Here is a 13,209-nt window from a genome sequence, read left to right on the forward strand (position 1 = left end):
TCTTCAGAAATCATTCTAATATGCTGATTTGCTGTTCAAAAAAACATTTATTATTTTTGTTTTTATGTTGAAAACATGAGTAGATTCTTTTCAGGTTTCTTTAATAAAAAGTTCAGAAGAACAGAATTTTGAAAGTGTTTTAAATTATGATAATAAGTTCCCAATAATACATATTCTTGAACCACAAAACTGAAGGATATCATATTACTCTGAAGACTGTGGTATTGATGTTGAAAATTAAACTTTGATCACAGGAATAAATTACATTTAGTTTAGTTTAGTTCAGAATTGTAATCGCTATATGAGTCAAAAAAAAAAATTGATACGCAGTTTATCCAGAATCGTGTAGCTCAAGACTAGTTAAATTAATTTTGGAGTACCAAAATCTGAAGAATTCCAGTTTTTTACATTTCACAAGCCCTGGAACATTGATGTGTGTGAAGTTAACACTAGCACCCCCTTGAGTACTGAGGTGTGCGACTCCCACAAAAACACACATATGGAATGTTAAGAGATCAAAGAATACTGACTTAACAGAGTTTAGCTATATTGCCAAATATTAATATTTGCATTCATGTGTAAAGTATTTTTATGGCCTAAGATCACACCATATGCAAAACAGCACACACATGGAGTTTCCGTAGTGTAGTGGTTATCACGTTCGCCTCACACGCGAAAGGTCCCCGGTTTGAAACCGGGTGGAAACAAGTTCTTTTTATTTTTAGCGTTTATCTTACTGTCTATCTTTACTGATATTTAATAGTACAGTGTGTGTCAAAATTTTTAAAACACATTTTTTGGTCATTTTAATTATGCCTCTTAGGTGCACCAGGGCTGCATTTATTTGCTCAAAAATACAGTTAAAAAAAAAAAAAAAAACTTTTGTTTAAAATAGTATTACAGTTTAAAATAGCTGTTTTCACAGCTATGCAATTTTGAAGAAAAATGCGATATGCAATGCGATAATGCTTAAAGTGCCACATGGTCAGATGAAACCGTTTTACTCAGCTGTTGTAAGGTCAGTTTTATGAACTTATATAACTTATATAACTATAACTAAATATATGGTTATTTGCATGCATGTATGTACCAAGAGTTCCTGTAACACCACAACAAATTTGTTGTGTTTGCACACTTTTGAGTTTTGAATAAAGCTCATTCTGATTTTAATACTACTATGATATGTTTGACTTTTTGTGAGAAGAAAGCACCCCTACAACAACTTCTGAAAGTGAGTGGTAGTGGTAGTGTTTTACTCTGTTTCACTTTATGTGATAAGAAAGCACCCCTACAACAACAACTGGAAGTGAGTGGTAGTGTTTTACTCTAGCATTACATAAAATACCATTTTAACATTAATGTAATCATTTTAACATGAGTTTAGGAATTTAATAATAATAATAATAACTGCTTAGTATTTACTCTATGAATTCAACATGCACTGATTCTTATTTAAGCTACAAACGTTGTTAAGATAAGAGCATTGAGTAAATGATTTTCTTTGTCTTTTCTTTTCCTTTGTCGAGGCACAACATTGAGATGACAAATAATACCCATAATCCTTTGCCAGAGTGCAGGATCAAGGTTTCCGTAGTGTAGTGGTTATCACGTTCGCCTAACACGCGAAAGGTCCCCGGTTCGAAACCGGGCGGAAACAGCCTTTTCTCCCCCCCACTTCACAAAATACTAATCACACAAAGAAAATCCAGTTAAATACATAAACTTTTAAACAAAACATCAACAGGTAACATAAAAACCCATTTTCACTCTATCCCTATCCAAATTTTTTATAAATAAATCATTAAATATAAATTTTTGTTACTAAAATTTTAACTAGGACAACAATCAAGTATTATCTTAAAACAGAAAAAGAAAGAAAATGAAAAAAAGAAAGAAAGAAAGAAAGAAAGAAAGAAAGAAAGGGCACACAGTTGGGACTTCTATATGAACACAGACCAGGACTTTTATTCTGAAATCACCATAGGTACTGCAGAACAAGGACTTGGAAAAACATTTTCATGCTAAAGGCTTCATAATACACCTGCATGTAATCCAAATATGCCTGGTTTTAACTACGGGGATTATCAGGTAAATGTTACTTAAATTTATGTCGCATGTATGTAATCTAATGTAGCCTCAATATATGTTTAGAGATTTACAGATTTCAGCTGCATCTCTGTATGAAGCTAATAAAGCAGTCAATTCTGTTCTTTGGTAAAAGGTTTTTTCAAACTACGTTTATATTATAAAAATATTTGGAAATGTTTCATGGCTATTAGCTTTGTATCAGTGGCTTTGGCTCTATTTTGAGAATTCATTTGCATTCTGCCATTAATCTATTTTAAAGTTTTACTTCTATAGAGTGTTTCAGTATTTTGTCATTCCTATTACATACTGTATTCACTTACGATTATGCCGATTTTAATATTGATGGAAGTCTTACTGGAACATGAAAGATTATTTGTTTTTAATTAATTTTGGTTGAATGTATTTGGAATCAACTGTAGGCAACTGTACTCCACAGCCCTCTCACAGCCTGTTGTTAAACAGATGTGTCGCCTTAGTGGCGCAAAAACTCGTATGAGGATGTTTGCAAGGTACCAGCTGAAGTGCAGCAAGGACTTTGCAGTTTTTAGTTTTTATGCGTTTTGCACCTCTGCCGTAGACCAAAGCGACCCTTTCCCTGCCATGTTTGTTTTGGAGCGTCGCAAAACCGTGACGCAACGCGTCCTTTTCCGTGCTCCGGCATGGTTAGCGCTCACACTGCATGCGAACCGCTGTCCAACTGAGTCCAACTGAACTGTGCCCTGGCCCACCTCTTCCAAGCGGGCCAGGGCCGGCTAATCGAGCCGCGCCCGGGCACGGTTTGAAAACCTCACACTAGTCAAACGAACCGCGCTTTGGTGGTAAAACGCACTCGGGCACGATTCAAACTGGCTAGTGTGAGTACACCCTTAGGTCAACATCAGGTCAATGAATGGGCTCTCCATGGGAGAGATCCTTTCAAGTCATCAAAAGGTTACACTATCATTGTCTCTCCATGGGGTGTTATCGTATTGTTTGTAGCACATTTGTTAACAGGTATAAAGGTCTGTTCTCACAGACAGTACTTTGGGTTAAGACTGTTTGAAGGATGACATGCTAACATCACTGCTGAAGAACTGCTACACTGCTACCTTTAATAAATTCTTATCCCTACAAGAACTTTGGTCAAGCTTACTTATTTTATGTATTAGAGAAATCTAGTACATTGGCGAGCCACCCAAACTACTGCTCATTCAAATACAGCAAAATCTAACATTTGGCGGAGCCAGCCAGGAGAGACTGACAGAGAAGAGAACTCACCAATTGCAACAAGAAGTGAACAAAAGAGTTTTGGAGATTCTACAGTTTTTGTGTTGAAGATCAACAGAACGCATCTGTTATTTGAATCAACTTGATCCAGTCTCAAAGATTCTAATTTGGTGAGTGAAACTATCTGCTCTCTAAAAGATCTTAAAGAACACTTTTTCATAAGTAAGCAGATCATTTGATGTATGTAGCGTAACCATAATAACCAGTGTAGCACTGTTTAAGAAATGTTTGGCTTAGGCCTTTCTCTTAAGTCTGTAGGAACCTTTTAAATGATTTAGTTAATTCTCGTGAGACTGTAGGAGCTATAGAAAAAGTGTTTATAGCTTGGTCCAGTCCTCTTGAGTCTAGAAGAATTATTCAAGAAAGAGGTTTAGTCCATTCTCATGAGACTGTAGGAGCCATAGATGTGTAATTATAGGCTAAATCCTGTTCTCTGGAGTCTGTAGGAATTGTTTAAGAAACAATTTAGTCCGTTCATCAAGAGACTGTAGAAGCAGAGGCTTGGTCCTTTCTCTTTATGTCTGTAAAAATTGTTTAAGAAACAATTTAGTCTGTTCATAAAGAGATTGTAGAAGCAGAGGCTTGGTCCGTTCTCTTTTTGTCTGTAGGAATTATGTGAAAGAAACAATTTAGTCCAGTAAATCGGATTTAGTCTGTTCATAAAGAGACTGTAGAAGCAAGGGCTTGGTACTTTCTCTTTGTATGTGTAGGAATTTTTTAAGAAACAGTTTAGTCCAGTAATCAAGAGATTGTAGAAGAATAAGCTTGGTCCTTTCTCTTTATTTCTGTAGGAATTGTTTAGGAAACAATTTAGTCCGTTCATAAAGAGATTGTAGAAGCAGAGGCTTGGTCCATTCTCTTTTTGTTTGTAGGAATTGTGTAAAAAACAAAAAAAAAACAAAAAAAACATTTAGTAAATTTCTCCAGAGACTGTAGGAGTCATAAGCCCTATTTGGACGGGACTAGTTTTACAGGGGGTCGTTAGAGAAATATGTGTTTCAGAGACGTACTTGGTGATTGTAATCCCGTCCGAATCTGCCACGTCTGTGTTTTTCACATACAACCTCTGTGATAATTCCAGAGCAAATTACCTACTGTTTTTCAGCAAACTCAGTGAAAGAAAACTAATCCCGTCCGAATGCGAATGTCTGTGATTGCCGGGGATATTTTATTTCACAACGCGTTTCCTTGTGTGTTTTGGCCAACGTGAATTACCATAGATGCTCTTACCACGCACATGTTTGATATATTTGCTTACCGGCAAATAAATAATAATAAAAAAATAATACAAATAATAAAATCAAGAGCAAGATCAAGTAAACTGTTAATACCAGCTATTGTAATATCAGCATCAGGTAAGATTACTCACGTTCATTTATGCACTCAGTTACATAATGTTTTAATTACATTTAATAAAATAAAAAAAGGAAAACAAGTTAAACTAAAAGGAACCATGCATTAACATGGTTTTGCTATACTAGCAATTTAGTATTTATTAGGGGTGGTTAATCTGTCCGAATTCCCGATTCGATTCGATTACGATTATTGAAGTCCCGATTCGATTACAGTCGATTTTCGATTATTAACGATTCTCGATTAGCGATTATTGATTTTCCATTTCACAACAGTAAACGAAAATACACTACAAAGTGATTGCAGTATGAAAAAAAAGTCAGCTACTGAATTACTTAACTCTTTTATTGAGTAACAACAATTCAAAGCACTTTCTGTGTCGTGTTGTTATAATTTCAGAATTATTTGTATGTAGCTTATGTTCTGTAGAACACAAATGAATACATCACATTGTGTTGTGACTCATCAAGTTGAACTAAACAATAACAAATAAATAAAAGGCTTAATTCCTTTAGGAAGTAGATCAGAACCAACATACTGTAGAAATTGGACCATTTTCTTCTAGAAAGACAACGTTTTCAGGTGGAGGAAGACTGCAGGTTGCAGTCAAAACATGTCAAGGTAAAGAAAAAGTTTTTTCTCCACCTAAACACCTTGTCTTTCATTTTTTCTTCTTAAGCTTATATACTGTACTGTAGAACACAGTGACAAAATGCAACACACTAACTTGTGAGCAACCAAGTTGTACTAAACATTCATAGCTCTGGAATGACCAGATTCTTATGGAGGAAGACCAGCTGGTCCACATGTTGTGGCGTGAGTGTGCTCCGTTGTGCTGACACAATGTCTCCCGCAGAGGAGAACACTCTCTCTGCAGCAACGCTTGTACCTGGGATACATAAATATCGTTTGGCCAGCTTAGCTAGGAGAGGATACACATGATGGTTGGTGCTCCACCACTCAAGGGGGTCATCGGTCAGAGGAAGGGAAGGGGCCTCCAGATACATGCGAACCTCTTCCTCAGCCCTGGTGTGTGCCGACTTGGGCTCTGCTGTGGTGACAGCAACATTAAATGTTTGGCCCAGCAGTGCAGTCAGAGAAGATAGTCTTGAGGTAATGGGCGTGGAAGGGCCATCTTCATCCAGCTTCAGGGCTTCATCGCAAACCTTCTGAACTGCATCATCCTCCTCACCGTCATCATGCCCCTCAGCCATGTCATCACATTTCCCCTCAGGGACTTCAGCCTCTTGCCTCATCATCTAACACAGGGAAGCAGTGAAATAAGACACAAAGCATACAAAGCACACAACTGATACGAAGCATTCTATTAATCAGATCAGTAACTAATCATTCTTTAAAAAAAATAGAATTATTAATATCAAGAGAGAATACCTCGAGGGATGATGCAGCCTCTGTAGTCACTCTGCTGTATGTCTCCACTTTTTCATCCTCTGAAAGGAATGGGAGAGCTTTAAAGCGAGGATCCAGGCAAGATGCTGTATGGAGTGTGTGCCTCTCTTTTGTAGATGTGTATCTCTTCCTCAAATCTTCCCGGATGGCATGCTTGATTTCCCGGGTCATCGGATCATCCTCTGGTGCAGGTGTGAAGTCGGCCAGGAGCTGTGTGTGTAGTGGGGCGATGATTGAGAGAGTAGGCATGCTTTCCTCAGACATTGTGGTGGTGGCCAATTTCATGGGCTTGAGGATCTTCACAAGGTGTTCAGCGCCAGACACGTCTCCCTCACTCAGTGTGCATATGTCATGTGCACCTTTCCTCACCTGTAAGGATGATGAGAATTGAGAACAGAAAAAGTTAAAATAAAAGAATTAACACTGTATGCTATAAGAGTTCTCCATTCACGCCAACACAACGACTCAAAGTCATTTAGACTGTCTCAAACACTTGCACCAGTGCCTCCTCAAGGCTGTCTTGTCAAATTGACAAATAAAACTAAAGACATTTTCTATATATATATATATATATATATATATATATATATATATATATATATATATATAATGTATTATTATTTTTTGTTAGTTTTGTTTGTACATATCATATTTTTATAATATTTTTATTCTAAAGTCTAGTTGTTGTTTTTTTTTCAATTAACTAAAATATTTTTCAAACCTTGGCTTGCTACTAGGTCTGATTAAATCTTAAATCCAATACTTACTTGAGGGGAGAGAAGCGCAGCGCAGATGGCAGGCTGCTGTTCAAGGAACCGATCAACCATGTCAAAGCCACTATTCCACCTTGTTGGAGCATCTGTCTTCAGTTTGTGTTTAGGCAGTTCTGGTAAAATTAAAAAAAGAAGAAGAAAAGCTAATTACTAGTAGCCTATATAAGGAATTATATTTTTAAATAGCCTACTGGTAATTTAGAAACTAATAAAAAGCTTACTTTGAATGCAACCGTTAAAATAGATTCACTTCTATTACAAAAGGTAAATATTTTATTTTTAAAATTAATTTTAAGCCTTTTGCTTACCGAGTAGGGCCTGCTTTTGTTCCAGCACATGACTGGCTGTGGTGCTGCGGTGGAAGAAGGCGGTGATCCGTCTGACTCGACCCAACAGTCGGGCTACAGAGGGCAACTTAAGCGCTCGTTGGCAGGCGAGGTTTAGGGTGTGAGCGTAACAACGGACATGTAGAAAGTTGCCAAGCTCTGCAGCCACGTTCATATTTGAAGCGTTGTCCGTGACTAGAACAAGGTCGTGAGTCTCTATCCCCCACTCGTCCGCCACAGCTTTGAGAAACTCGCAGATATTAGCGCCCGTGTGGCTATCATCCATAGCTCTCGTCTGAAGCACGTATGAAATCAGCTTCCACTCACTGTTGACATGATGAGCTGTAACGGTCACATATGAGACGGTGGCTCTGGAGGTCCAGGCATCGCAAGTTATTGCTACCCTGGGAGCAGACTTGAGGGACTCCTGCACTAAAAACTTTGTCTCCTTGTAAAGAATAGGAATCGACTTGTTTGTAAAAAAGCTCCGGGATGGTATCACATACCTTGGCTCCATACTGTGGACCATGTAGCGGAAGCCTTGGTTTTCCACCACACTGTATGGCCTCATATCTTTAGCTATAAAATAAGATATCGACGTTGTGATTTTCTTAGCTCTCTCCGAGCCTGGGGCCAATTTTGTCATATCGTGGAGAGTGCGCTGATTCGGTGGGATGACGGGCTTCAGGCGGTCGTCTTTAACCCACCCTGCCTCCTCTGGATGAAAGCGGGAAATGTGGGCCCTCAAGTTGCTCGTATTGCCGCAGTACTTCAGTTTAGTGTGGCAATGTCGACAGACGGCATGCGTTTTATCCAGATGTTTAGAGCTCCTGCCATGAAAACCAAAGTGAATCCACACGCTTGCTTTGAGCCCAGATGGAGCTGGGTGGATCGGTTGGTTGCTCGTTCCTGGTTCTTCCATTTTACACACCTGCTCTGGCTGCCGTTACACGCGCTTGCTAACTGGAACTGGGAGCGTTCGTGACGTTCAGCTCCCGGTGTCACATTTTTTACAAAATAAAATAATGCATTTTTTTTTTAATAAATAAAAAAATCGATTTTTGAAAATTTAATAATCGATTCATACTCGTCCATAACATAATCGCGATTAATCAATAATCGATTTTTTTCACCACCCCTAGTATTTATTGGGTAATAATACTAATCACAATCATTCTGAATGAATGCAATGCACGCATACAGAGCGCGTGATCTCTGTGATGCCCAGATGCACAAATCAGACCCTCCCACCTCTGTAATAAACACGGAGATGTTAGTCCGGTCCGAATTGGTACACGATAATCACAGATGTCAGGTGGTAAGAATTGAAACTCAAACGTAGTTTAGAAAACTAGTCCCGTCCGAATAGTGCTATAGATAGAGTTGGGATTGATGTTGCTGCAAGAATTGGGAATTCTTGACTGGGTGCTAATTCAGTAGCCACTAATGTAGATTGAAATTAATGTTCAAACCGAGTTAGAAGATGATGGCATAAAACCATGAAACTATAAGTTTGTTTGGCATCCATAAAAATACAGAAAATATATATAATGTAAATTGTCTAAGGGACAAATTTGAAAAAGTAATTCAGCATTCTGAGCAAGAACTCAATTCAGACATTAAACAAGGAAAATTAGCCTGAATGCAAAAGTTTTGTTTTAAATGGAAGATTGAAAACTAAGCTGAGCTTTTAAACTAATGATTTGTCTGTGTAACTGAAAATGGTCAGTCTAACAGACTGCTGTGAATTTAAACCTGAATAAGTACCTTTAAAAGTTCTAAAATCTTTTGTTCTGTTTTCACACCTCTGAGTGTACTTTTCCTGTATTCACCATGGCTGAGTCTGCACAAAACAATGGCAATAGTCATGTATTGAGACCAACAACAGAAAGACATGGGACAGAACCTTCAAATGTTACCATTGATCAGATGTTGGAGAATCTGAATGCATATCTAGACAAAAGGCTGGGACTGAGGAAGTGCCATGATGGCATCTGCCAGAAGTACAGCATCAAGTACTCAGAGAGTGGACTATGGGCTTTGCCGGACATTAAAAGGGCTTATGGAAAGATGCAGCGCTTAAGGACAAACACCAACAGAGATGGCTTGTCTGTAATTTTGCTCAAACAAATTCGACAGCATCTACAGAGTTGTGAAACTGACAAATTACAACATGAGAAAAAAGCAGAGAAAGCAAAGGTTCAAGCACTGGCTGAACAATTACAGACTGTAAAGAAGGACAAAGAAAGACTGTTACATCAGAATGACAAGTTGCTCTCCAAACGACTGGAATCAAAAGCTTCAAGCAGCTCTGATAACAGTGATGCAGATATCAACACACATACTGAAATTGCAAAGGACAATCTGAAGGTTAGACTTGCTCCTGTAATTATTAAGAACAGAAGAACTGAAGTTGAAACTGAAAATGAAGAGGAGTATGAGGAAGAGGGTGAACGACGAACTTGCACAGTAAAAAAGGTAATAAAGAAATATGTTCCATACAGAACATACCAACCAGCTACTCCAGAGCAAGTTGACAAATGGTCAAAAGAATTGCCAGATGTTTACAAGCAACCACGGAAAGTATGGCAATTTCTTCAACGCTTGCAGAAAATCTACAATTTCCATCCACTGGACAGTGTGATGATTGTTAATGTGAACTGTAGAGACAATGACCAACAACTACTTACAGAAAGTGTTGAAAGAAGGACTGGTGAATCTCAAGAAAACATTGAAGCTGGATGGGAAGCGGTTCAAACCTTCTTATTTGAACTGAAACCTGCAGAGGTTAATTGGGCTAAAATTACCTCTTGTGTGCAGAAGACAGGAGAAAGTGTTGCAGAGTTTGAAGAACGCTTCAGACAAACTTGGATGGAACATGCTGGTTTGAACAACAACATTTAAGAACTGTGAAGACACTAGCATGCCTCTTAAAACCACATTTGTGAATGGACTGAAACCTGAGGTTTCTAAAACTCTTAAAATCAGGTATGATGACTGGGACAGCACTGGAACAACATTTATGCAGATTGTAGAATGGTCAGCAAAGATTGAAAGAACACAGGAAGTCGATTTCAGAGTTTTACAATCCAAAACCTTGGGATTCGAAAGAAGTGAATAGAGACACTCAAGAGAGAAAACACAGGGAAGATGTAGAAATTGCAACAAGGATGGACACTGGATTCGTGATTGTAAGCTGAGTTTGAGACATCAAAGTGATGATGACAACCTTTTGAAGAGGTTTCAGCAGTTGACAGCCAAACAAAAACAGACTCTGCTAAATGCTGTGGAGCCGCAGGGAAACTGAAGAACCTCTCTCTGCAGCACCAGCTAGTGACATCTTATCCAAAAGCTGATGGACTCCATGAAACCTCAACAACTGAAGCCAAAGAGGATGTCCTAGTAGACAGTGCTGCTAAACAAGCCGTAAAGGAGAGAGGTGAACATGCAGCGGGATTAAGACAACTTCATCAAGACTTACAAACTGTGCTACATAGTAAACAGATTCAAATTGAATTGGCCACGAAACAATCATCATTGTTAATGGAAGATGTAAAAAAACATGATGACAACCGATGCCTTAAGGAAAACCACAAGGGAAAGGCCGGCCCATTTCCACTGAAAATCTAACATCTGACAGCCTTGTCCGAACTGATGAAAGACTCAGTCTGGCAGTACACAATGCCAAGAATCAAGTTTTGGCACCTCCAAAAGGGAGCCATGGTATAGTGCCCAACAAATGGGTAAAGATTGAAAAAAACTGATGTGTCGCATCAAGAATACAGATGGGAAAGACCAATTGAGGATCTTTTAGTAACTGACACAGCAGTTAAGGCACAGGGAAACAATGAGTGGATTGATGTGAATTTGCCTAGAGATGAGGGATAGATGGCAGTAGTGTTTTTCAGAGTCCAGATATGGTGGGACTAAGGTTTTTAGGCTCTAGCTTGTCACCTGAGGACGAAGACATGAACATTTCACCACTGATAAACACTGTAGTGTCCTGCCAACATTAAATAGGGACAGTTTTATTGGTAATTAGCCATATTTTGTTTAAACTATTTCTTTGGAAAGATTTGTTTCCCTTTTCTCTAGTGTGATTGTCGGTCACTAGTGTAGCCAGAAAAGAGACTCATATGGGTGTGCATATGAAAATCTGGGTGTGCCACATTTATTGTCAGATTACTGTGCAAAATTATGGGATAGTATTTTTGTCACACTGCTTCCATCCAACCATACTCCTAGTGGTTATTTGCAGCTCGTGTTAAAATGTAGTTAATTGTTAAACATTTCCAATCTGGCAACACTGTCTGTCGATGTTGGGCCGGGGAGGGAAAAACATCCTCATCAGGTGTAACGTTAGGCCTTGTGTCTGGCTGTCCATCAAGCAAAGTTTTTTTGCTAAAAAAAAATTAAGAAAGGAGCTCTGCGACATATTGCTAGCTAGCAATGTGCAATCAAAAATTATCTGTTTATATCATAGACATATCATAACATTTTAACATTTTGAGCATTATGGCACCATATATTGTATTCTTATTTCTGTGCTGCTGAGAGTATGATTTAGAATGTTCAGTGGCATCACAGAACCACCAGATTGAAACAGATGCGGTCAGCGCTTGTCATATATCACAATTAATATGCAGTGTTTTCAACCACATAATGTTTATTTTAGGTTTCATACATTTAAATATACATAATCACTAGTAAAACAATACATTGGTAGTTTGTAAAATACACACTGATGTCTATGGAAGCATCAAAAACTAATCAAATGTAATTTGCCGACGTGTTTTATTCATATATCAGACACGCATAGCAGAACAATAAAGTTTACTCTATTCTTCGTCCAGATCAACAGCCACTTACTTTCATGTATTTCGGGAGAAACTGGGGAATTCAAGTTAAATCCGGCTGACAGGACTCTGAACTGCAGCGCTCATCTCGTTATAGATCAAGATGAATAATAAATATGACGGAGTAGGAGTTCGGCTTCTCACAGCGCTCCCTGCTCAATGTACTAAAACAGCAAATTTGCAAATTTGGAACAGCTAAAACAGCAAAAAAAGCAAATCGGGAACTTTTGTGAGTACTTTTGAATTTTGATCCGACAATGCCTCCGAAGAAGGCACCCCAATTTAAAGAAGTGCATTCACATGTTGCAGATGCCGACTCGGGCATGTGTGAGTTGACAACTGCGTCTATGGAATCTATCCTTCATAAGTATTTTGCTGAAGCTGATAAACAATCTAAAGATTGGTTTGATCGCCTGTTGGGTTAATGGTAATCTTATTAATCTTTTTAAAAAGCGGGATAGGGCCTGGGTTAAACATAAAAACACTCAACTGCCTGATGACTGGGAAAAATACAAACGATTACGAAATTTATGTACAACTCGCTAAAGGCAATTATTACCGAGATAGCCTGTCAGATGATCTAAGTAATCCAAAGCAATTCTGGAGGAGAGTTAACACCCTGGTTGGTAAGTCCAATAATACTTCAAATAATATGACAATTAATAATGAAATAACTAATGATTCAGCTGTGATTTCAAATGCCTTTAGTTTGCTTTTTTCTCAAACACTGCTCGTTCAACCACCTGTTTTTCACGCAGACCCATGTGTTAACAGCCTACCCTGCGGTACCTCATTCAAATTTAGGCAGGTCAGATCAATGGATGTTCAACAGGCAGTGGTCCTGGCCCTGATGGTCTTGAGGGTAAAGTTTATTAAACTTGCCTCGCATGTACTAGCACCACTACTGGCTGTGCTTTTTAACATGTCTTTTGATACCTATGAAGTGCCCCTCGCATGGAAATGTACTAAAGTCATTCCTTTGCATAAAGGTGGAGACTTACAAATTCTGAACAATTATAGGCCAATATCAATAATTAATAGTGACATTAGAACCGAACATGTATTTCTGACTACCAAATTGCCGCTTCTAATGTAAAAACAGGAAAATGGGAGCAGCATAAACAATCAAATACATGT

General features: G+C 38.4%; 2 protein-coding genes, 1 long non-coding RNA gene and 2 other non-coding genes across 5 annotated transcripts in view; 3 read left to right on the plus strand and 2 right to left on the minus strand.

The window, feature by feature from the left end:
- The window catches only part of LOC127985671 (uncharacterized), a 124,367-nt gene that overhangs the window by 65,321 nt on the left and 45,837 nt on the right, over positions 1 to 13,209 (minus strand). The gene's annotated exons all lie outside the window — the stretch shown is intronic.
- Positions 635 to 707, plus strand: trnav-cac (transfer RNA valine (anticodon CAC)). The gene has a single exon. It is a non-coding gene; the product is annotated as a tRNA-Val (tRNA).
- trnav-aac (transfer RNA valine (anticodon AAC)) lies at positions 1,585 to 1,657 on the plus strand. The gene has a single exon. It is a non-coding gene; the product is annotated as a tRNA-Val (tRNA).
- The window catches only part of LOC127985659 (methionine adenosyltransferase 2 subunit beta), a 60,742-nt gene continuing 49,536 nt past the window's right edge, over positions 2,004 to 13,209 (plus strand). Inside the window, exon 1 of the mRNA XM_052587706.1 lies at positions 2,004 to 2,088. Within this exon, the coding sequence (XP_052443666.1) occupies positions 2,059 to 2,088 (30 nt within the window). The 5' untranslated portion in view covers positions 2,004 to 2,058. The remainder of the gene's footprint in view (positions 2,089 to 13,209) is intronic.
- On the minus strand, positions 5,036 to 8,353 carry LOC127985653 (E3 SUMO-protein ligase ZBED1). The gene is made up of 4 exons (XM_052587694.1): positions 7,199 to 8,353; positions 6,885 to 7,003; positions 6,100 to 6,486; positions 5,036 to 5,966 (listed from the first exon to the last, which is right to left on the minus strand). Exons 1-4 carry the CDS (start codon positions 8,136 to 8,138, stop codon positions 5,463 to 5,465), a joined length of 1,950 nt encoding a protein of 649 aa, XP_052443654.1. The 5' UTR covers positions 8,139 to 8,353; the 3' UTR covers positions 5,036 to 5,462.

Source organism: Carassius gibelio, chromosome B21 (assembly GCF_023724105.1).
Source record: "Carassius gibelio isolate Cgi1373 ecotype wild population from Czech Republic chromosome B21, carGib1.2-hapl.c, whole genome shotgun sequence".
NCBI classification, from domain to species: Eukaryota; Metazoa; Chordata; class Actinopteri; order Cypriniformes; family Cyprinidae; genus Carassius; species Carassius gibelio.